Source organism: Merops nubicus, unplaced genomic scaffold (genome assembly GCF_000691845.1).
Source record: "Merops nubicus isolate BGI_N331 unplaced genomic scaffold, ASM69184v1 scaffold13788, whole genome shotgun sequence".
Taxonomy (NCBI): Eukaryota; Metazoa; Chordata; class Aves; order Coraciiformes; family Meropidae; genus Merops; species Merops nubicus.
The window spans coordinates 7,589-33,119 of NW_008626419.1; the positions used below are offsets into that span (position 1 = coordinate 7,589).

A 25,531-nucleotide genomic window follows, 5' to 3' on the forward strand; every position below is an offset into this window, starting at 1 on the left:
TAAATATCGTTGAATAAATAGACCTGCTGAAAGAACAGAATCTAACAATTCATGTTTTGGGAAGTAATTACTGAAGAAAGACAGCCCACAACATTGTATGTGTGTTAGAGAGAATGGTCAGAATATCTTTTAATTCAGCATTTACCCGTGAGAATTATTCCCACGAGGAACCTTGCAATAAAATCTGCTTGGTCTATGAGAATAGAAAGAAATTGAATAAAAAGACTCCATTTCCACTTGTATTTATTCAGTCTGGGAAATTCAGTGGGCCGCAGCATTAGTATCAGCAGGGGATTCCTTGCTCCTAGCGTTAAATTACTGTCATAATCGCTCAATTATTTCTTCCTTGTACTGTTTAAAATAAAAATCCATCACATTCTATGTTTTTTTCTAACATTTATTAGGTTGAGTGTTTAGGAAAATCAATTATATTCAGTCAGGCATGAATTGATGAATGTTCTTGTAATAATTGTCAGTTGTTAAACTGAATGTACTTTCTCTTTTCACCCCTTTTCATTTCCTTCAGAGGGCAGAGGTGGCTCAGAGAGAGGCAGAGACCTTAAGGGAGCAACTCTCATCAGCTAACAAATCTCTCCAACTTGCTACACAGATCCAGAAGGCACCTGATGTGGTGAGAGAAAATATTTACTGACTCTTACAGGTTTCTGATGTTCCTGCAGTACAGCTCTTTCAATTTATGCTCGCAGCTATGAAAGTATCTGTTTGGAGTAATATTTTCACTGAAATGGAATTGTGTTCCTTTGGGATTGTGGTTTGGTTAAACTCCTGAGGGGGCTGGTTGCTGCAGAAGACCACGGGAAGGACAGAGGTCACTCTGACCGTGGTGATCCAGAGCTGTCCACAGCTGCCAGTCCAGGGGGGTAGCAGCAACTCAGAAATTATTTTACTTCAGTAAGAGCGTCAGCAGAGGAAAACTAAAGGCACCAGTGCAGTGTCACAGAGAGTGCCTTGGTGGCCCGTGCCTGCTGGGGGCATGGCAGAGTCCAGGATCTTCAGACAGGGCACCAGCTTTGCCCAGAGCTGGTTGCATGAGCAAGGACCTGCTGCCTGCCCCTTCCTGGGACTTGCTGTTCTGAGTGTACAGGCTGTTGGAGGAACTACAGATCAATTCAGTATCAGCCCAGTTTCCACTGAATATGTCTGAACTGACAATTACACCTATAAATCAAATAAAAGAAGCTTATAAAATTGAGAAGATACCCTGTACTCCCCAAGGCTTGGCTGCTTGCTGGCACATGTCCCTAAATACAGCGAGCACTGTGGTTTGGGGAGGTTGGCAGCACCAACTCTGCTGATGGGACCTTGTGGGCACAGTGATGTTGCAGGACACCAGCTGGTCCTGGGCTAACAGGTATCACAGATGAGCAGACAGATTATTTTAGTTTTTGCTTGCCAAAAGAGAAATAGGAGTATTTAAATGTAAATATGCAATTAAGTGAAATCTAGTCTACTTCTGAGCAGCAGATTTAACAAACAAAAGAAATCACTCTCCTTCTATTGCATTTTTCTTGCAAGCCATATACGTGCTCGATGCTGCTGTCGGAGGGACACGTGGTTGCCTTTAAAATACATCTGCAGAGAATGAGTAACAAACCATAAGTCCTTCAGGTCTGTTTGGTCATCTGCTAGTACCACCCAGTATTTTCTCAGAGAAGTCAAAAGACAGACAAGCAGGCTGCAAACCAAAAAAAAAATAATAAGGCTGAATATCACTTGTAACTCTGAATTACCTGCCTCTCCTATCTCCTGTCCTAGTCTTATCATTATTTTAACATTAGGTCTTTCTTGTATTTAATAGTACTTCTGCACTTCATTTATATTTAATATGACAACTACTGCAGGATGAAAATGATCATTATCTATCTTATTTCAGACTCTACATTCTAGTCTCAATAGGCACAAGCAGCAGATTATTATACAACTTCTGATGTTTCATGCAAGCAAATTAGAGGTTTTTCAAGTTAAAAGTGCAATTCAGTGTAATAGGAGAGCGTTGTTAACTGCTGTTCCTGCGTGTAGCTTTCTGTGAGATACAGTGGTGTGCAGTCACTGAGAATCAAGCAAAGTGTTTAGAAGATCTGGAGAAGGTATTTTATTATGCCTGTATTTTCCAGAAAAGAGGGGGTGGAGTATATTTCAATCTGCAGCAATGTCATCGTGAATCGCAAGGGAGGTGCTTGGGTGGCAGCAGCAGTGGGTTGAATTTCCCTCTCTTTCTCTGGAGGAGCTGTGGTGTGATGCTCGTGGTCGGTGTCTCTTGGTAAATGGATTCCTTCCCACTTCACTGGTGTTTTGAGGAACAGCTATTAACCCTTTTGAGACATGGTTTAGACTCTTCAGTGGAACGTGCGGTGATTATTGGGCTGCCTCGTGCTCCCCAGATCTGCTCAAGGTTTTGCTTGTGGTCTTTGTGGAAGAGAGATCCAGAGCTCTCCAGTCCTGCTGATCTCTTAACACAGAAGGACAAAGGAGATGGTACAATTAGTCTGTGTTACCTTCTCTGAACAGATCTACCTTCTTAACTTCTCTGTCCTCTCTTATTTCTTGTCTTACTGTCTTATTTCTTCTGCTGCTGGGAAGTCAGTCTAGTAAGGAAGTTTCAGACTTGAGGACAGATTATGCAGCAATGGGAAACTGGAAGAAGAAAGACCCAGATTTAGGAAAGGGAATTTCTGAAAGTGGAGACCAAAGGGAGAATGGCCTTGTCTTAGAGCTGTCACATCTGTCTTCATCCTCATGGAGGAGAGGTTTTAGTTGTTAGCAACGATGTTAACAGGGAGTAATTTTCATGCAAGGAGCAAGTTCATTGGAAGTAGCAGTTTGGGGCAATTTTGTACAGTTTTGCCTGAAACATGCAGCACGCATATGAAGAGCCAAAGGCACATAACTCTGCCATTCCTGATTAAGAAATTCTGCTCCATTACTTCAGAAAATTTTATCTGATTAGTATTTTGTAAGCACAGATTTTCATAGTTGTCAAAGCATTTGGACTATTAATAATAAATAGATCTAAATAGAATCCTTTGACTTTCATGGCTGCATCTTCCCAGTGCACTTATGAAACAGGGAAATTTATTCTCTCCATTATCCCTGTTTTTCCAGAGAGCTGTCCTGGAAAACACGGGAGACCCAGATTTATAAATTATTTCTGTTAAATAATATCATGCTACCCGCTGCCATGGTTGGTCCTTTCCTAACTGCCCTGAGTTCAGGCTTGTTGCCTTTTTTGATGCCGTGTCCTGATGCTGTTTCCCACCCCAGGAGCAGGCCATCGAGGTGCTGACACGGTCCAGCTTGGAAGTGGAGCTGGCTGCGAAGGAGCGAGAAATCGCCCAGCTCGTCGAAGATGTGCAGAGACTCCAGGGCAGCCTCAGCAAGCTGCGGGAGAACTCCAGCAGCCAGATCTCCCAGCTGGAGCAGCAGCTGACCGCCAAGAACAGCACACTGAAAGTAAGGCTCAGTCCCCTGCTCGGCAGCTTCCGCAGGCTTGAGCGGACGTGCCGGTGCTGGGGTTTGCTGGTGTGAGTTTTCTGTGGTTCTGAGGGGTGCTGTAAAAGCCATTGACTTCTTCAGGATGCTGCTGGATTCTGGTTTCTGTGACATTTTATTCTAAGCAGTCACAGTTGTATTGAAAATTAATTTACCTCATTCTCATTGCTTTGAAATTTGTTTTTGCGGGACGTGGCTACCTTTAGAATTAAAACTATCAACAAAACTCAACATATATTTACCATGGATATGTAGTGAAATAGCTGAACTGAAAAGTCACCCAAAATCTTTAGTAGGTTTAAAAACTTCAGATTCCCATTCCAGTGATGGGTATTGCAGATTTGCCAGGAATGTTTATTGTGCTCTGGTCTATCTTTGAACTTAGCTGCTAGCCCCTCCACTGGAAAAGGGAAGTATGTCATTCAGAGCATAAAACCAAGTAAAATCAAGACACAGAGAAGGCTTTTTAGCCTCAATAACCATTTAATTATTTTTTAACTTTATATTTGCTGCACAGTAATTTGCATTTGTAATTAGCAGTCCAGTCCTGTACTCAGTTGTATACTAGTGGCGCTGCACTAAACCCAGAAGAAACATCTAACAGTTTTGTGAGTGACCCTTTCACCTTTTGCTTCAGCAGCTTCACTTTCTTTGTGCACTAGCCCACACAGTCCTGATCCAGCAGGGAGCATGAGAAATGTTTCCTGACATGGGTTATGAATCAGTTTCCTGTAACTCCCATCTCTTCCATTGTTCCACCGTCTATGAGATTCAAAGTGTAAACAGGATAAATTTATCTATTCCATTAAAGACTTCATAGTTTTGCAGGCTTTACAGTCTGAGGTTTTTTGAAAGCAGGAGGCTGGTAGTACCCACTTAGCCCTGACTGTGGCATGGGTAGCTTTCCTTTATCAGAATGATTTAATGTTCAATTGAAACTCTTATAAATTGTTCTAACATTTTTTTAGGTGTTGCTAGTTTTGCTCTGGTGTAGCATCATTTATGTGGAGAAATGGCTGTTAGGGATGAAAGCCAAAGTGTTGCATTCAAATGCTTTCTGCATGTTTTAATACAGCCTTGAAGAATTCCTCTGAAAATTCAGTAAAGCAAAGGAAACGTTTTAGGTTCCTCTGTTGACAGTATTGGTCTCTGCCCATCTGTCCCTGTGTGGGCACCCCTCTGAGGGAGGGAGGAGGGAGCTGGCCTGCTTCTGAGGGACACGTTTTGCTGCCTGCACTCATGTTACGGAGGGTTTTTTTCTTTTTTTCATAAAGCCTGATAGAAAATATCTTGAGTCCTTGCACTTGACAGATTTTCGTGGAATAAAGCATGTTCCTGGTGAGGTCAGTATTAGTTTAACCATTAACTTCAAAGGGAATAGGATCACAGAAATGACAGAGCAAGTCTTTGATTTTCATTTTGGTAATCTCCCTCCATTTTCTCAGAGGCTTGCTGCCTAATGCTCTGTGCTTAGGTTCCTGTGGAGGGTGTCTGAGGCAGTGACTGCTGATAAAGTTGTAGTCATTTCAGCCCTCTTCAACCTCATTTGTCGCACTACAAAAATGTTTCAAAATACCTACTTTTACCTGGGAAAACCTGTGTCTGAGATCTGTGGTACAGAGAACCAAATCTCAGTGGTGATGTGTTGATCTTATGTTTGATTACAGAGGAATTGCTTCTAAAATAACTGGCTGTGTTGGTTGCCTCCACAAAAAATGAATCCCAGTTTCACAAATTAAAGCAATGTTCTCAGACCATATCTTGGGGGAATTCTTTAATACTCTATGACTTAATGAAACAATGCAGAAATACTTTCAAAATTATTGCTTCTTTATCTTCATCTGATCTAATAATCAAAACATGTCCTCTAGTAACAAGAATTTTCCAGCTGTAATTATATTAACCCTTTGTTGCTGGGAGTGAGTTTCCCAGCTCCCCAGTTAAAAATACAGCAGGGCTAGTTAGCAAAGAGATGTATCAAATAACCTGTGTTAATTAAACACTGGCTTTCCAGTTTATCACTCTAAACTATGACATCAGTCTAATGCATTTTTAAAATGGTTTAAGCCCCTTAATGCAGCCCATGCTATTTACCCAAGACACTTTAGTTGACACCATAGTAACAATTTAGGTTTTTTTAAATAACAGAAGAGGACCCAATTTGGGTTCATTCATACAACCAATACAAGATGGTTCCTTAACATTGAATATTTGCAAACCTAGTATGCAGAAATGGCACCAGTCCTGTCCTCCTGTCCTCTGGCTCCCTGCATTTCTGTGTGTTGGACACAGAGAGAGAGAGCATATATTTTGTCTGAATTAACCACGTTGATATTTAGTGCAAGATATTAGTTCCTCCAGATTGTCTCACAGCTTGAACCTTTGTTATACCATGTTCTGTGCATTTTACAAGGTTCCTTGAGACAATTACCATACTAATACATTTTAAAACAGTCATTGACTGGGAAGATGCCAAGTGCCTAAATGGTCTGCTTATATACAGGCACTGCCTTCTCAGTTGTTAGTTTATATTGTTTAGTAAAGTGTACATTTAGGTGCAGGTTTTCCATGGCAACAATCTCTGTATTAGGTACTTGGGAGTGATGGATGTATGTGGGGTTTTATACAATTCAAAGTAAAGTATTGCTGGTTGCCTTACTGCTGTAAGAGCATACGAGTGCCTGAGAGTCCAAAACAGCTTCATTCTGTCCACATCTTGGTTTTTTTTTTTACCTAAAATTTCCAGAAATACTTTCAGGGTATAGCATATCCCTACACAGAATTACATTTAATACAGATTGCATTAAAATTGGAATCAATAGCTCTGTATTTTATAGCTGTTTCTACAGAAGGCTTTTTTTGTAGCATATCTTTGCATAAGTAACTCACCAGGATGTTGTTTGTCATGTGTTGTTCAGCGAGGTCTTCCCATTGCCTGCATCGAGTTTTAAAGCTGTCAGTCATGCTGCTGAGTCTCCTCCCCAGTACTGAGGGCACTCGAGCTCACCGGTTCCATTTAAAGATCCCTCTCCAGTCTCACTGAGCCTGATCTGTTGCATTAAAGTCTAGCTGGGTTCCTTGTTAATGGAACTCTTCTGCTCAGCATGGAGCTGTAGCTTGAAGAGCTGCATGAACCTGTGACATGTTGGAGCTGGCCCTCCATGAGCTTCAGAAGACTGGAGTGACACCTTGGGTCCTGGGATGACATTGTACATTTGCAGAATGAGGTTTCAGCACATGTTGGAGGTTATCAAATCCTCTAACATCTTGAATATTTGTAGGATTTTCCTAGCTGTACCAGCACAGGGTTTTTTATCAAGACCAAAACACTTGGAGCCCTGTGTCTGCTGTATAAAGCAAAGCCAATGGTCCCTCTAGTTCCAGTTAGTAACTGGAGTTTGGTGAGGCAATGGACGTCAGAAGAAATGACTAGAACTTGCTCTGTAATTATTCCAGGTGAAAAAAAAAATGGTTTAACTGTAACAGGCATGTGTTTTTTTTCTTTTTAACACAATCCAAATGCCTGTACCAGTTACTGGTGGCTAAGGATGCCAGGACATGAGACCTTTTAGGAGGCAGCTCATTTCATCAGTGTCCCATGGAGTGCAAATTCCACACTAACAAGACCTTCTGCTTTCCTGCAACAACCAGTGGAGGTGACCCAGTAAGAGCTGTTGGCTGAGCAGGTGCCAGAGCAGAGCCCATGTCTTACTGCTGGGAGATGCCTCTTGTCAGCAGTGCCTGAGGACTGTGGATTATGGTATCAAAAAGCAAGAACAGAAATGTCAGAGGGCTCTGTATTGATAACGTGGCCCTCCACTTTGTGGCTGCTTTTTAATACGTGTGAACGGCAAGGCAGAAGTGTCAGGGATGCATAAGCTGGAAAGGGCACAATAGGAAATCCCTTAAAAGGTGGCAAAGTAGCTGGAAGTCCAACAAAGCCCCACCGTGCTGCTGCTGTCATCTGAGGTACCCTCATTTAAGTTGTTGAGAAGTCTCAGATGATGGGCTCGTGTCTCTGGGGGTGCTGTGTTATCACACAGTGTTTGGGGTTGCTGCTTGAACCCATTGGATAGCTTTGAGATGGGTGGTACCTACACACCGACTCACTTGAGAGGACAGCATGGTTAAGAGGTTCCCACTTCTAGTTGTCCCCTGTCCCAGAGCTGCTGTTCATACACCCATAACTGTGCTGGTGCAGAGCTTTATGGGGCTGCATTATAAACAAATTTGCTAAACTTATCCAAGCTCCCCATAGATCTTCCCTGCCTTCCTCCTGCTTTCAAGAAGCAGCCCAGGAGTGGGTGTAGGATCTTCCCCAATTCACTTCTCCACTGCAGGCAGCTGTTCCTGGACATAAAGCCCAACTTTTCCATGTCTTATATTACCTTCCTTTTCAATGTAGCTGCTCTGTCTTTGAGGGTAATATATCCTCATGTTGTGTTTCTTGTGACCTTTGGGATTCTGTGCCCATTTTAACACCAAAAATCAAGTGAAGCAGAGCTACTCTGAACTTACCCATGGAAGCTTCAGGCCAGTGAGTCCTGTCCTTTCTTTGCTTACATCAGGTGCACCTGCACTAAGCAAAGAAATAATTAGTGGGAAATTCATGTGTCTTCTGCAGTCAGTTCTGTGTCACTATGTTTTAGGCCTCCTGAAGCATGAGCACTGTTGCTGGGAGCAGGGGCTCCTGGGCAAGGTCCCAGTGTGTGGCACTGCGTTACGGATTGGGCCAGGAGGTTTGCTGCAACATTTGTGGCACCTGCACACCACAGAGAAGCCACTGAGACTGCCCCAGGTCAGGTAGACCTGAGCACAAAGACCTGCTGGGTTGCTCTCAGTGCTTCATCTCCAGTGTGTAATCATATTAGTTATTGCAATAAGTAATGCTTGTAAATGCCTTGGTGCAGCTGTTCCGTTCGGGCACGAGGCACTGGAGAAGTCTCCCAGGCCTAAGGCATGCTAGCCAACAACAGCTTCTTCAGGCTTTTTATTTCTTCATGTGGGTAAGGTTATCAGAAACTGTCACATTAAGGATGCAGTGTGTGCCAAAGCATCCTGCTTGTTTACTCAATTTATCAGTTTCACAAAAAAACCCTTCAGCTGTCCCATTTTTAATACCTGATGCCCTAATGTCTTTATTGAACACATGATGGTGACATTGCAAACGGCCAGATTGGGACCTGCTGAATTCTGTAATGCTTGGCACCCTGCAAACAAAGGAAGACTGAGGTATAATTGTGTTTACATTGAATTGGTTATAGTTTGTTTTCTAATATATGTAAATTAAGTATGAGTCATTAACCCTCACTTGTGAGCTGCTGTATATATGGAATAATTTAAAGATGAATTTGAATGCCTGCAGAAAAAAAAAGCTAAATAATTAAATCTGTGTTCTTTCTTTTAAAGCAACTGGAAGAAAAACTCAAAGGACAGGCTGATTATGAAGAGGTTAAGAAAGAATTAAAGTAAGTGTTAAATGCCTACATAATTTTTTCACAAACTCTAACGATGCTTGTTAAATGAAGCCACAAATCTGTGTTCTTGGAACAATAAAGAATTCAGTCAAAACCACAAAGATGGGGAAATCGGGAGTATTGGCAGAAGTTGCATCCAGAACAAGTGTGACTTCTGTATCTGAGACTACCCCTTTCTATTGCAGCAGAGTATATAGCAAATAGTACAAGTGCCCATGAAGAAGAGGCGATGAAACTGTCTTCCACAAGGGTAAAAAGCTTGAAAATCTGTGGTATTTTAGGCAGACCACTCTTTAAAAATCCCCAGCCAACAGCTGAATGTGATGTGGAGCAAGAATTTAATGCAGGGCCTTTGGCCATAATACCTTTTGTGTGCTTTTGCCAGCCAGTGTTCAGCACTTACCATTTTAATGCTGTGCTTGTTCCACTGTATATTTTTGCTAATATATTGTGGTTTCAGACTAAAGCCACAAACAGCCTCTTCCTATTTCAAGGGTTTTTTTTTAAGAGACTTAAAAGAACCTCATTTTAAACTATAACAAGATAAGCTGTCAGGTTCAGAAGAAAAGTTTTCTGACTGGAAATATGTTTAGTGTCAAGGTTTAAATAACTGCAAGAAACTCCATCTCCTCTTTCATCATTGTGGCATTTTTGTGTGTATTTTAAGAAGACTGAGAGAACGTTACCTTGTTTAATGAGGTATTTCAGATGAGGCTGGGAGTCATGTGCTTCTGTGTACACGTCCCTGGAGAATATGGAGAGCAGGCTGGGCTTTGCACACCCACTGAGTGCCCAGCCCCTGCTGCCATTGTGCTCCAGCCACGCTGGCTGTGGTCTGGCTTCACTGCCAGCTGCAGCACACCCTCATGTGGGTTCATGGCTTCATCAAGTGAAATGAGTTGACCAGTACCTGGGCATTACACCTGAATGCTAACTGGTCTCAGAAAAGTGTCATGGCTTTGGTGATATGGGGAACTATGTCCACGTCCTCTCCTGAGTTCAAGAAACTGCTTCAGATTGCAGCTGGTTTCTGCCCTCCTGTGTAAAGTAGTGAATGGAAATTAGGCCACAACCTTCCAGTTTGCTGTGTGAGTTACTAAATGTGAATGTGCCAAAACAGCAAAGTTCTAAATCCTGCCTGGTTTAATGCCTTCACTTCAGAAACAAAATTCATTTAGATCCCTGCATTCCTGGCAGTAATGCCTCTTTTGGTTTGGGATTTTCCCTTCTCTTTTACAACCCTGACTTACATGAGCGTAGGGATGGGAAGGCAGATGAGAGGTCCAGCAGAAGCCATGACACAGGAGTCTTCATGTGATGCTTCTGCCTGTTCCTGTTATTTCAAGATGAGCCTGCAGTGAAATAGAGGGGAGAACTTCTGGAAGTGGCCCTTGTTGGTTACCAGTAAATTATCTCTGTTCTCCTGGCTGTGTTACAGCTTTTATATCCCTTAATTTGTGGGTAACATTTTTTTATCTGTGAGGGCTGGCTTTGGAGGGGCAGCCAGACAGCTTGTAGGTGACCTGAAGCCCATTCACTGTCCTGCTGGATTATGCAGGGAACTGAGACCCTCTGTGAGAACACTGAAGGTGTTTGCAGTGCTGCATCATCGCAGCAGCTCACTGGCATCACCCTCTTTGCTCCCATCTGCTCCAAAAGACGTGCCAGAATCTAAACGTGCATCACCTGAGCGTGGCAGTCTGACCTGAAGTGAAACTATGAAAAGTCTGTTGCTGAACACCTGGTATCCCTCCTACTGAATCCTGCTGTGCTTGCCTTTGTTCCCTGAAACACTGACAAAAATGAACTGCTGATAGCATGCTTACACACCAAGAAAAAAGATACCTTGTCAGTAAACAAGAAAGGGAATAAACTTCTCAGTTGTTTTGACACTGATGTATTTTCCTTAATCCTCTCAAGGATGTTAGAGGCATTCTAGGCTGAGGGAGTCTCAAGATCAGCCAACTTTTAACCTTGGAGGACCTTAACTGGGTCCCTGTCAAGATCTGGGACAGGAGGATTCCTTGCTTTCTGCATTGGCTTTTATGCCAAGTGGCTTTGAAACCTCTCTTTGAGATCTGAGAGCTCTGTGTGTCCTTTCAGTTCCCTCTTGAGTAATATGACAGCACTACCCTCCTGCCTTTGCAGCTGGGATCATACGAGCAGCCAGTCGAGCTGTCCCAATGCACACTTTGCTTTAGAGTGAGATCTTTCAAGTCATCTCAGATGTGCAGATTCAAGTCACGAGATCATTCCTTTAAAAAGCAGGTAACTGATCTTGGGCAGCAGATTGAGTGGAGATCTCATGGGCAAAGATATTCCTGGAATCCAAAGAGGAAACATTTCACTTCCTCATATTCCTGAGGAGAATGTCTCTTTTGTGACACGTTTGGAGGGTCACTTTTGACATATTTAACTTCGTAACATTTTTTTAAAAAATGTACCTGCTGTAGTGAATACCCCTCCAAGGGCAATTGGAGATACCATCAGTGTGGGGTTTAGTGTGTTTCAGATTCCAAGTGTATAGGAAATTACCTGTGAAATTGCCAGAAGGCTATTTCAGGTAGCAAAGAAACCACTTTTCAGTAGGCAGAGGTCAGTAAGTTTCCAGCTGAGGTTTGAATATGCATGCCTGCTCCAAGCTTGCTGAAACATGCAGCTGCTGCAAGGTTCAGGGTCCTTTCTGAAGGACCCAGCTGGCAGCAGGTACTCAGAACCAAAAAGCATCAGTAGGGCAGGCTGTGCAAGCAGAGGGCACAGCAGGAGCAGGGCTTTAGAGCCACACTTGTGGTGCCGAGAGCTTGCTGCACACACCAACGACACTCAGGCTGCGCTGCACTTCGGGCTGGTCTCAGTCTGGTTCTGTAGGCAGCAGGGTCAGAGCCTGTCACGCCCGCTCCTCCGACAGCAGGCAGCTTCTTTTGGTTTGGTCTCATCCAGAAGGAACGTGGTTGGTATGCTCCAGGACTGCTCCACGTGGCAAACCAAAGCGTGGTAAGTGGGGTTCCTGGGAGACCTGCGTCGCCAGCGTGTGCTGCTCTGCACTGAAATGGGAGAGCGCCTGTGATCTGCCACAGGAACTCTGCACGTGACAGATTGCTGTTACAAATTGGGATTTTTTTTTAATTCAGGTGGGTCCTTATTTAACCATCATGAGAACATACATTATTACTTGCTGTCCTTTCATAGGCCAGTCCCTGCAGAATCTGTGGGAGGATGAAAACAGTTACCTGGCAGTGGCTGGGGTTTTCCTAGATGAGTCTCTGTATATTGACCTCCCCCAGCACCTTGGAGCCCTGGCAGGCAGAGCTGTGCCTCTGAAGAGGTGTCCCAAGAAGCACTTGCTTCCAGCAGTGATTAGCAACCTGAGTAAATGTGCCTGTGATGTCAGTATGATATCAGGATCTCTAAGAACTGGAGCCATTCATGCCCAGCCTCTCTCCTGGCCTGGCAGGATTCAGTTGGTAGCAGAAAAGAGCCACTTCTGTACATGGCTGAGCTGTTGTGCCCACAGAAAGCAGAGTCTTGGCAGCATTTCTTTACATGCTTGTGCCTTGGATGATCGCTGTTCTCTGCAACAATTTCTGATGGCAGGAGGTGCCATCCAGTGATGCTGTAGGATGAAACTGGTGGCCAGAATTTTGTGAGTTTTATTAATGATTACATTTGTAGGAGTGCCTGTCAGAATGAACGCTGTGCAGTGAGGACACACAGATGCACAGTGTGTGAGGTTTCTGTCTCGGTGTGGCTCCCGTTTCTTGGATTTGCTATAAGTTTGAGTGATCTGGAATGACTCACTGAGACCACTCATCTCCAGAGTGCCACGTAATGGCCATCTCATCCTGGATGAACACACTGACAGATGCACAGAGGGGCTGGATTCCACGTGGTCCAGTTAGGCAGTGCCGGGTGCCTGGCTGACTCCAAGTGGCATCTAGAACAAGTCCTTACATACTTACATACTGTCCTTCTGCCTTTTTTGACTCAGTTTCCACATTTAATACACAGTTAAACATATTCTCCCTGCCTCACAAAGTTCCTGGTGCTTTATACATGAAAGATGCTGTATAAACGCTCTCTCTATCTATTTATATATTTTTCTTCAACAAATGAATGTCATCTTTGTACAATGAGAAGCTGAAATCATTTATTGCTGCAGTCTGAGGAAGTTAACGTCCTGCCTGCAGCAGGCCTGTTTAAAAACAATTTATAGGACAAAGCACAGTAATAAGTTTGTATGCCTGTAAGAGTCTCGTTTGCCAGACGACACAACTCTGACTGCAAGACTTTGCAGGGAGAGATTCTTTGACTGCTCAGTATTTATATAAAATATTGACAATGAGACTATCAGATTCTTCTCTTAATGTACTTATAAATATTTGGATCTTTCATATTTCTCAAGAAATATTGTACCATTTTGTCTTCCCTTTGCCACAGAACTAGGAGGTTATTAAAATGAAGAACTGCCTTTTAGCCTGTAGTGTCTTGGTCGGGAAGATTATTTGTGCATATTTGCCTTGCTGTGTGAGCTGCTGTATATTATATAAAGTACTGTGACTGTGGTGGTGATTCCCCTGTTCTGTTGCTTTGCTACAACTTTTCCGTTCCCTTCAAGCTTCACAGATAAATTTATATCGCTTCTGACAGCTTAAAATGTTATATCCTTATTAACCTTTAAATTTACGCTGTAAACTGGCCTGGTGGGATTGCATATGGAATGATTTAGATGACGCTTGAGAAAATTTTCTTATCCAATAACTAGTTTGAACAGTTATTCTGTATTCATTATGAGACTGTGTTACTGCAAGGGAAGTCGTTATCACTTGTGGTGTTGCTGGAGAGTAGGAAATGATAATGTTAATGCTCATTAGTGGAGTCGTTATGAAAAGAAGAAATAGAAAATAATTTTTTTTCTGCCTTCCACAGTATATTGAAATCCATGGAGTTTGCACCATCCGAAAGCTCTGGGGCGCAGGTACTGAACCTACCTTTGCTTTCTTACTTACTTCAGCAGTCCAGTTCATTAGTAAGGATTTTGTCTTGCAATTCATTGGCGTTGGCGTGGCCGGCTTCCTGGTGGTGTTGGGACATAGGGGTTGATCGTTGTCTTCCTGCTGTTTTCTTATGTAAAAAGCTGAATTGAACATTTTTTCTGTATTAATTTCTTTTAAGTGGTCAAGGACAAAGAATGACGTTTGAGCTGTGCTGGATTGGATAACCATGATGTTGTGAATCTTAAAGATACTAAGGCTGGTGTGCGGCTACACCGAGATCTGCCTGTTTCTTGTACTGAATGTACCCTGCGCAAGGATTTTGGCATTTTTAAGTCTTTGTTAGCCTTGAAAATAATCTTCACAAAAGAAAACAACCCTTTGAGTACTGAGAAAGCAGGAGAAAGCTCTGCTATTCCAGAGAATTTATCTTTCTTAAGTTTAAAGTTTATGAATTAAATTCCTGCTTCTGAAATCTGAACTGAATATCAATATACTAGGATTAATTTTCCATATGTTTTTTGATAATGATCAAGGGTTGGCTCTTTAGTGGAAGGCAAATGGCAGGTTTCTGTGACTGATGGTATTTTTGAACAAACTGTTTATGCTGAAGCACAGCATTTCAAGGAACTGCTTAACTTGGGTCTGTTGACCTAGAAGAAATAATATCTGAACTCGTATTTAATCAGATTAAAAGAAGTGTATAGCTTTTAAATTAAAGTGTGCCTGTACCATTTTAAAATAAGTAGGATTAAGAAAATGTTCTGTTACACATTTCAAAATCATGCAGAATTGATGGGTGATTTACAGTGAAAATTAAACAGTGAATCTCTTCTGTGGCTCATGCAGGAGCACTGAGCGACTCCTGCAAATATACGCGTGGTGAATTCCCCAGCTGCATTCGGAGCAGTGATGAGCACTTGTTTTCTTCTTCTGAATCCTTTTTAGTGCCTGAGTGAGACTCTTAATGCTTTTAGAAACAAACCTCCCCCTTTGATTTTCTCTAGGATGCGTCGAAGCCGCTGGAGGTGCTGCTGCTGGAGAAGAACCGCGCGGTGCAGTCGGAGAACACCACGCTGCGGATCACCAACAGCGACCTGAGCGGTAGGTGGACACCGTCCTGGCTCTTCTGGTTCATTGGCTGTCTGGTGAAGGGAGGGAGGGCTGAGTGAGAGATGAGTGTCTGAGCTAATGCATGATAGAAAGATGAAGAGGCAACAGGAACACTGAGTAACGTTTGATTTCTGCAGTTTTGTAGACTGGATAATAAAATAAAGCTTGGAGACCTCGGAGTCTGCAGAGGTTAGGAAGGAGAGGCAATACAGCTGTACGCAGTGGTAGCGTTTGAGGCTGTCTTCTGTGTTGGGAACAAATTCATCCGTGGCACCAGAAGTCTCTTTCCCCCCACACAATGTTACGCAAAATGTTGGCATGTAGAACACAATAATCTTCCTGTCTGATACACTTAGATACACCACCAGCAGGTCAGCTTGGAAAAACAAAATACTTTCTTTTTAGCAAAGCGTGTTTGCCGTTTAGCTCTCCTGACGTGGGCTTTTTACATCTTGTGTGCACATTTTTTAAATGGCAAGTCATGGAATTTCCAGATACTTGAATGCTTATGGTTTTTGCAGCTGGAAGAAAGCTAAAAGTTGCCACTGGCCCTGGGATTACTGAATTCTGAAGCGTTTTATGACTTTAACTGAGTGATCTGGTGATTCCTTTATTCAAATTGGTTTGTTCCAAAATGTAAATGTTTGCTGCATTTGGGTTCAGTCAGGTCCGATGAGTAATGTCTTGAATGAGAGACAACAAAGAGACTTGCTGTCTGTAACTGCATTTATTTTAAATGTGTAACTGCACTTCATGTCATTGTTCCAGTGTGAATGTTTGTAAGGGGGATTCTCCAGGCTGCAACATACAAGAAAGGTGCAAACATGAAATGCATGTTGTTTGTTTTGGGGGCCTTGTTTGGCTTACTAAAATTTCAATTATGGAAAAAAAAAAAAAAAAACTAAAACAAACCAAAACCAAAACTGAAAACAAAATCCCCACTGCCACTTCATTGGCCCTTGTAAATCTGCACTTTTTCCCTTTGCGGGGCAAACTTTGCATTTTTTTATCTTGGTTTTTCCCTCTTTGATCCCCCATAATGCATTATGTTTGACCTTCCTTGTAGGGTCAGCCAGGAGAAAAGGGAAAGACCAGCCTGAGAGTCAGCGTCCTGCAACCTTGCCGGCCTCCCCTCCTTCTCAGTTGCTCCGCAACGCGGGGGAGCAGGCTTCCAATACTAATGGTACACACCAGTTCTCACCAACGGGTTTAAGTCAAGACTTTTTCAGCTCATCCCTGGCGAGCCCCAGCTTACCCCTGGCCTCCACAGGAAAATTTGCACTAAACTCTCTCCTCCAGCGACAGCTAATGCAGTCCTTCTACTCCAAGGCAATGCAGGAAGCAGGAAGCACAAGCATGATTTTTTCAACAGGTCCTTACAGCACAAACTCCATATCTTCCCAAAGTCCATTACAACAAAGCCCGGATGTAAACGGCATGGCCCCGTCTCCCAGCCAGTCAGAAAGTGCTGGGAGCGTCTCCGAAGGCGAGGAGATAGACACAGCCGAAATTGCACGTCAGGTGAAAGAGCAGTTGATCAAGCACAATATTGGACAGCGGATATTTGGACATTATGTGTTGGGACTGTCGCAAGGGTCTGTGAGTGAGATACTGGCCCGGCCAAAGCCATGGAATAAACTGACTGTGAGAGGCAAGGAGCCCTTCCATAAGATGAAGCAGTTCCTCTCGGACGAGCAGAACATCTTGGCTCTGCGCAGCATCCAGGGCAGACAGAGAGGTAAGCGCCCGCCGCCCGGGGGCCCTGCCCTGCCTTCCTCTGAGCCACAAATGCTAAAATATGGAGGTTTCCCTGTACGGGGCCGCTTGTGCACTGCTGCTGTTGTCACCCAAATCAGGTGTCAGGCACAGAGAGTGCAGCTTTCTAGCTCTGCTTTTCAGCGCTCAAGCAGGTTAGTATCTTTGCTTATGCTTTTTTTAGCCGCTGACTTGTGTTTGTCAGCGGGAGCGAGCAGCAGGGACACCTCCATCCCTCCCTTCCCAACAGGCCCGTGTCAGAGCTCAACACAGAGTGAAAAGGGCTGGTAGTACTAAGGGTATCAGCCCTCAAAAATACTTGAAAATTTTTATTTGAGGTTTATTGAGACCAGACTTTTGTTACATCTTGTGTTATTTTTTTTTCCGAAGTGTTTTGACAAAATACATAGGTGATGCATAAGGTGAATGATGAAAAACCAGTCCTAACTTACTGCAGCTTTGCATATTTAAGGCAGTGATTTTAAGAAATAACATGCATTTCATTGTGATTCATCTCCAGCAAAGACTGAGATTTACATTTAGAGAAACTGAAAAGTAAGTTGTTTATAGTCGAGAAATATTGGAAAGGACAGGCAGGATTTTCCTAGATTTTGTTTAATTGAAGGCGCACACTGTTAGATTTATAATCTGCTCTTCCTTTTGATGATTGTACTTGAGGGGATTATCTGCCCATCTTTAACCTCTTCATTTTTGGTATCTCTAGACATTTATTTATATCTGTCTAATCTTCTTTCCGAACGTAGCTGTAATCTTTATTAACAAATCAGCCAGCCTTGCTTCTTCCAAAGTAGCCAGCTCCTCAGCGCTCAGCCCACGGCCCGAGGGGGCAGAGACAGGCTGCTAGCTTCTCATGTCACACAGCCCATGATGTCAGAGCAACCATCCCCTGATTGTTTTGTTCTTACCAAACTTGTTTTTCAACAGAGAATCCAGGCCAGAACCTGAACAGACTATTTCAGGAAGTACCGAAACGAAGAAATGGGTCTGAAGGTACGTCACAGGCAGGTGTTTTTCTTTGCAGTCAATACCTAGGAAGTGGAGTGTGCTTTAGCTGTGTGTTGCCTTAAAACTGTGCAGTTTGATTCTGGCCTGGAATCTGATAGAAAAACAGACAGTAAGTATAAAACAAACCATGGGTTAGACGAACACTTTGCTTTTTCTAATTCTGCTGCTGCTGTACTAACGTAACCCTCTTTGGATACTTTTTCCCCTCCCAACATCGCTGCGTGTGCAGATAAAAAGAGATCAGTGACAGAAGTGGCTTTATAAAATCATCACATCTATCACAGTGCTCTCTTTGCTATTTTTGTCATTTTGGAGGGAGAAACTTCCACAATTATGTATAATCCAACATCAATCACTTATTGCTTCTGCTCTAGATTTACTTCTTTCTTCTCTTGGGGCTTATGTTGAGAATCACACTTTAATACACTGTTAAATTAGTGTGATACTTCAGTATGGTGTATGAAGCGACAAGAAGATAAGCAACCATCAGATCAATAAATTATCACTGAACAGGAAATGCAAACATTTCTCTTCATTGTAGATTGGTTGCAGACTTTTTCTTTTAGTGAGACAAGAGGAGGAAGGAAAAACAAACACAAGTACCCCAAAATTCTGTAGTAATTTTTACTCCAGTCAGAAAGTATCTACCTCACTTAAAAATTGTAATCTCATAATGAAAAATGCAGTTAAATGCAGTAGCTTTCATAATCGTGATTTTCCCTCCTTTTCTTCCCCTGAGTGGTTAAAAAAGCAAAACAAAACCAAACAGCCAAGTAATAGCTCTTAGCTGGAGAGTACTTCAAATGTATCTGCGTTTAAATGACTGTTTCTCTTAATGTATTAACCTCTAGGAAGTTAAAAATTATTTTTGTCTAGTTACTTTTTAATTTTATTTTGGGCTGAATGTATGCTCATCCTACTTTGCCTAGCAGCTGATGCTATTTTTAAGGTGATTCCTGATCTTATGTTTTTACCTGTCTTCCTTTCCTCTGGCTCTTTTCCCTTCTATCTCCTCTCCCCCTCCAAAAAGAAAAAGAAGAAAAAAAAAAAAAAAGGAAAAAAAAATATAGATGTATCTATATTACCCTGGAAAAGGAATATATGAGCACCTAGTTCTTCTGACAATGCTGTCAGTGTTCTCATTGTCCCAGTGCAGTAGCAGGCAGGCTTGGGCACAAGGAGGATGTTTTTCTGTTGTGTTAAGTATGTTCTTGATGTTGTAAATGTTGGTAAAGGTCCTATGTAAACTTTCGTCAGGTCATGCTGGTAGAATATCAGTATATGCTGTCTGTCTTTGCATTAAAAAAACAACCAAACAAATCAAAGTTTGCCCAGTGTCATGAGTTTTGTTTTCCTCTACAGGTAATATAACCACAAGAATCCGAACCACAGAGACTGGCTCTGATGAAGCCATCAAATCCATTCTTGAACAAGCCAAAAGGGAGCTGCAAGTACAGAAAACAGGTACGCTTTCATTTTGTCTCTCACTTCTTTTATTTCAGAATTTAATTAAAACAATTACCATGAGCTTTCTGGTCAGTTAATTATATTATTAAAACCTTGAATGTTGGTTTGAAGAGCTCTTTTTATTATTGTTTAGTGGAGTTGTTTCTGTCTATAAGACATCCCAAGTTAAGGTTACACGTGTCACAGCTTGGCAGGGACTCTCCCTGCTCCCCGGGGAGCCACACTGAGATTTCTAAAGACCTTTTCCACGTGCATAGCTCTGCCTTCTTCACACCACTGCAGAGGTGCAGGCAGTCACTCTGCAGGATAAACCTACTACACCCTTCCTTCTACCACTTCACTCCTTGGAAAGGGACCAGCTCCTGCTTTCTCTTCTCTCCTAACTCATACCCTAGGGACACAGCTTCATGGGAGAGGGAGCTGCATAGATGTGTCAGGGTGAAGGTCACGATGTGGCCAGCCACTACCAGTCATGTATTACCACCATACTGTGGACATCGTGTACTGAATCTACAATGTAGGCAAACTCAGTTGTAACTTTTATGTGACTTTATTTTTGGCTACAGAACGCATTCAGTGAATCAACTTGCAAATCCAAAAAGCATTTCCTTTCCCCAAAACATCATTATTTTATCCTCTTAGCCCAAGCTAAGTTTAATTTCTCATTGTATGCTGTCGTGTAATTCATATTGCTGCCTACCTCATAGCCCACCCAACTTTAGCAGGGCTTCCAGTACTGTTAAAGGGCTAAGGCTGAAATAGAAAGTGCTGTGCAATACTTTTGTTTCAATTTTTAAAGTAAATACTGATTTACCATTTTGGATAGTTGTCTTTTAAGTGAAAACTAAGCTAATCTTGTGGCAAAATATAAAAGACTAGTTAATACAAGATTTAAATAATATGACTTCATACAAGTAATGATTACATAAAGAAAAACGTGGGCTGTTTGCCCTGCAAACACGTTGTTCAGGAGTATGTTTTTGTCTGAGAATCTCAGACTGCCTTTCAGATATTAATTCAGCCTCAAAACTCCCTGTGAAACAAGTAGATAAAACAGAAGAGATAGTCCCACTGTCTCTTTTCACGTTTCTTAACTTTTCATGTATTGTGTAGTGTCTGACAGGAAGGAATTTAGGAAGGCAAATTCAGAAATTACTCAGATGTGGCATAATGTTACTACAGTCATGCACAGCGTGCTTCAAATCTTATTTCACTGTCAGGCCACTTCTTGCAGCATAGGGGTTCCCTGTTGCTATCTAGTGCTTCACTTTCCCTGTCCTTTGTAGAGTAGCTTTCAGAGGAGCTGGTTTTCAAGCACTGGGGACCTCTAAGTTGAATGGAAACAGATGCCATTGCCAAATCCTTCTGGCTCTGCAGAGATAATTGTACACCCACGTTCCAGTTCCTGCTCACCCCTGACTGGTGCAGCACAGCCCCCAGGGCCTGGTTCACCTCTGAGATGCTGCCCTGGGCTGCCACCGCTGCGGGAGCGCCCGCGGCCCCGCGCGAGCCCTCGGCTGGGCAGAGCTGGGTCAGCCTGGCTTCTGCAGAGCTCTGTCGTTCAGTGCTTTGGACCATGGGACAAGAAAACAGGAAGCAGGAGCATTATTTACCGTGTCAAATGAATGATGAAGCCTTTTACTAAAGTTCTTGCTTTGTTGTAATTGGAGTGTTACATTCTTGGAGGTGAAAGGACTCTGTTTATTTCTACTGTGAGAGGGTATTAATAGTCTGTCCAGGTGAATGCAGCTGTGCTCAGCTTTGAGCGTGTGCTACGATTCGTCTGTGGAGATAGAAGTGAAAGGTTAAATAACTTTGTAAATCGAACTATTAAATGTTATTGACCAATTGGGGTGGGGGAGGAAGAGGTGAAGGCTTGATTTTCAAAGGCATTTATTTGAAAATTTTTACAGTGGTGGAAAAGATGCAAGTAGAACTAGACTTGTGCAGTTGAGTCTGTGTGTGCAAATATCCAGCACTTTGGCAACTATAAAAATTTTCCAGTGAAGAACTTTGGAAATCTTACCTTATCTTGAAAAATGCAAGTGTTTGCTTAGTGAGAACTCCTCCCTCCCATCCTGAAATATATTGCAGCCTTTTTTCTGACAGGGAACTGTTTACAGTAGCACGTGTTGAATATAAAGCATATTCCTGTGTTGCATTTAGTCTTTTGGTTGTTTTTCATAGCTGAGCCGGCTCAGCCTCCTTCTGCATCTAGCAGTGGCAATTCTGATGATGCTATTCGATCCATTCTGCAACAAGCCCGGCGCGAAATGGAGGCACAGCAGGCTGCTCTTGAACCTGCCTTAAAAACACCACCTTTATCTCAAGCTGACATTTCTATCCTGTCCCCCAAACTAGTATCTACACCTGCAATGTCTTCGGTTTCCAGCTATTCTCCTTTGGCCATATCCCTGAAGAAACATTCATCTGTCACTGATTCCAGTATCTCTGCATTGCAGAACCTCTCTGGGCTCAAAAAGGAGCCTCAGGAGGCACCTGTTTTAGAGCTTCATGGAATAAGTGATTCTGCCCAGGGTATGTTGAGGCATGTTAAAAATGAGTTGGGACGTGGTGGTGTTTGGAAGGACCATTGGTGGAATACTGTGCAGCATGAGAGAAGAAATACAGCTCTTCCCGAAGATATAAAAGTTGAGGAAGCCAGTGGTGGAAAAGAAAAGGTCAGCAATCAGACTAGGCCAGATCGTAGCCAGCTCCAAGGACCATCTTCTTCAGAATATTGGAAAGAGTACTCCGTACTCCCAGAGTTCTGAATTGAGCATGACTGGGGCAAGTCGCAGTGAGACGCCACAAAATAGCCCTCTCCCTTCATCCCCTATCGTGTCCTTGTCAAAGCCATCCAAACCTTCCGTTCCTCCACTGACACCCGAGCAGTATGAGATTTATATGTACCAGGAAGTGGACACGATAGAGCTAACTCGGCAGGTCAAGGAAAAGCTAGCAAAGAATGGCATCTGCCAGAGGATCTTTGGGGAAAAGGTAAAGAACTGGTTCTCTCCTGTGGCACTGGCGTGGTGAACGTGCGTCGTGCTCCTTACGCCGGGCGGGGCTCGGCGGGGCGGGGGGGACGTCCCCCCACCCCTCTCACAGGGAAATGATTTTGCTCCATATGTGAAGTATTTTAAAACTAAGCTCCCGAAGGAAAGTATATGTCTTCCTTTATTTTGTGAAATGCATAGGTTTCTGTACAAAGATTGGCTTCAGCCACTTGTAATTAGGAACGGGGCCCTCGCGTTGAGAAACACTGAAAGCTGAAGCAATTAATTGTTAGAGACTCAATATTTCATGCTTAATGTAATGAACTCATGGAATATTTGAGTCATACCGTTGTCATGACTGGAGAGTCTTAGATTTGTTAGAAGTGAAGATTATGGACACGAGAGCATTTTTCCTTGTTTTTTTTAATATTTGGAAATGTGCACAAGGGTGTTTAAACAAACACATGGAAAATCCCCTGCCTCTCTTTAGTCTGAAGTCAAGAATTCACAGTCATTCCTTATACCTGGTGCTTGGTACCTTGGTGTGCCTTGAGACATTTTTAAGCAATGTTTGATTGGAGCTACACGATGCATGATAAGGCTTTCTGAAGTCCTCATGTTGTGGGCTCTAAGCCTTGAACACGTGGGATTTCGGGAGGGTCCCCAACCGCCAGAACACACTTCCCAGGCTGTAAGGAGAGGTGGACGTCTGGCATTTCTTCTTCCTATGAAGAATTGAATCAATATAATAGTATAATAGGAGCTGGCATCGCACTATTACCTTTTCACCAAGATGTAAAATGAAAAGCCTGACCTCTTGGGGTCATTAAAGATTCCGTGGCAGCTTTCATTAAGTATGATTTTTAACCCCTGTACCTCTGCTGAATTCCAGGCAAGTAATTGCGTTCTGCCTGTCTGAAATTCCCCCTTTGCTGCAGTCAACTGTATTCTTAAATATTTACTTACATGAAGCAGCCACTGCTACAGGTGAAAACACACATTTTTATAATTCATACCAAAAAAAAAATCAACCAAATATAGGCCTAGTCTCAAAAGTCCCAATTATTTTTGTTTGAGAACAAAATACGTGCCAGTCACTTACTGTTTTATCTGCCTGTGTGTGCCTGGACTCTGTGTTTTTCCTGCTAGAACTGAGGAAACTGTTTGACACAAAATATGAAAAGCATGCAAATCTTGCAGCACCCGTCTGCTGTTGGTGCTGTCGCTCTGTTCCTGCAGGAGAAACCCCACATTCCAAAGGGAAACCATGGCAGGAGAAGAGCATTTCCATCAGAGTACCTACAGATGACAATCTGCATATTTAGTAACTGTCCTTATAAAAATGTTTTGAGCGATAGAGCAGTAAAGGAAACCAAAGTGACTTAAATTACCCCCCTTCCACATCAAGTGTGTTAACGTGCCATTCTTGGTTGCTTCACTTCAGGTATTGGGGCTGTCCCAAGGAAGTGTCAGTGACATGCTCTCCAGGCCAAAGCCATGGAGTAAATTGACCCAAAAAGGCCGAGAACCATTTATTCGTATGCAGCTCTGGTTGAATGGTGAGCTGGGACAGTGTGTCCTGCCTGCACAAGGGCAGCAACAAGGACAAGGTAATTAAAATTCCACTATGTTGTTTGAGTTGAGGAGGAGGAAATCATTTTTTTTGCTCTTTTTTTTCTTTTGGTTTGTTTTTTGTGTCTCTCAGTTAAATTTGCAGTAAGTGAGGCCTGCACCCGGTGCTAGTCCAGGTGTTGCTGAGGTGGCAGCTCCCACCCTGGCAGCCCAGCCAGGCCCCGGGTGACGTGCTGGGGGTGGTTCCACACCCAGTGCTCCTTCACGTGGAACTGATAAGCAGCAGTTATCGAGTTCCTAATTGGGATGATAATACCTAGGCATGAATATGTGTCCCAAACCAGGATAATGTGATATGTAATTTGAAAAATTTTGGCCAAAGAGCTGGAAAAAGTCTTGTGTACTGTTTTCTAGGGTTGCGTAATGGGGTTTTACTGTCCCTAGGAGAGTATTGATTGCTTTCTCAGGAGGTGAACTAGAAGAAATAAGCTTTAAAGGGGGAATGCTGTGTTGAAATTATGCTTTTATTGTGGCTCTCTCTTATCCTAATACCTATTGATACAGAAAGGCCAGCCCAGAGCTGGCCTTGCTTGTACCCCTATAATGCCACTGACTTAAATGAGCAGCGTGCCCTTGCCAAGATCAGCAGTTTGCTATTTGTTGAGCCTGCTTACTGTTTAGTTTGTGGTTTGGCATCTCCTTTCATTGTTCCCTGATTTTCCTCTCCTCTCTTATCTAGTCCTTCACTCTGTGACATCATTACAGGATTCCCTACAGCAGGGATGTGCAAGCTCAGGTAATCAGCTGGTTTCAATGATTTGCTCTGAAATAATTCTCTGTGCTTTTGTAACGTTTCCTTTGCTTTGATGCCAAGAGGTTTCTCGTGTTTTGTTGTATCATACAGGAGTCCCTTCAATTCTTTTATTAACACAGTTAATTCCTCGTTCTCTCCTCGTTGCTATGGCAGATGTAGGGAGCACACATTTAGCTGCCTATAAAGAGACTCTGTCTGATCTTAGATCATTGGTTCTGTAGGGTTTTTTTTTACCATAGTTCAGCTTATCAACTTGACATGTGACAATGGTTGTAAAACAAGCCTTTCGTTTGTAATGTGATCTACATACCCCAGCTGCCTTACTCACTGGCATATTTTTTTGCCACTTTCATTGGCACAAAATCTGCTTTGTTAATTTGAAGGTGGGGAAAAGATCACGTTACACCTTTTCTAGCTTCGGGTTTTTTTCTCCTTCCCCTTTCTGTTTGCGAAAAAGCAGATGCAGCAAAGATGAATGTCAAAAGAGAAGTGAATTGCTACAGGTTTTATAAGATGGCCACAGTATAGGAAGGAGGCTGGAACAGAACAGCTGTGTTCCTGCTGTTAGATACCAAACTCTACCCACACAGACTTTTTACCAATGATAGCCTTAACTGACGTAAAACACTCGGGCTGTTTTGTACTCTAGAAAAATACTTGTGCCCTGCTGTGTACTTACAGTGCCCTGTGTTGGAGAATTACTGCATTTCAGGATACAGAGAGGGAGGGGCTGTGCTCGTCTTCCACAATTCTGCAATTCTGAAACACCCTTTTTTCCTCGAGCTTGCTGGGTTTATTCTGAATATC

General features: G+C 42.8%; 1 protein-coding gene across 1 annotated transcript; it reads left to right on the forward strand.

Moving 5' to 3' along the window:
• Positions 1-526: 526 nt before the first annotated feature.
• On the forward strand, positions 527-24,706 carry LOC103778413 (homeobox protein cut-like 1; the record flags this gene model as incomplete). Its single annotated transcript, XM_008946000.1, is given in 12 exon segments — positions 527-631; positions 3,283-3,471; positions 8,920-8,978; positions 13,914-13,962; positions 14,986-15,082; positions 16,158-16,829; positions 17,792-17,857; positions 19,235-19,336; positions 21,527-22,091; positions 22,093-22,339; positions 23,783-23,948; positions 24,650-24,706. Coding segments are annotated over 12 exon segments (2,374 nt in total), but the record flags the coding sequence as incomplete, so codon positions are not given.
• Positions 24,707-25,531: the final 825 nt, after the last annotated feature.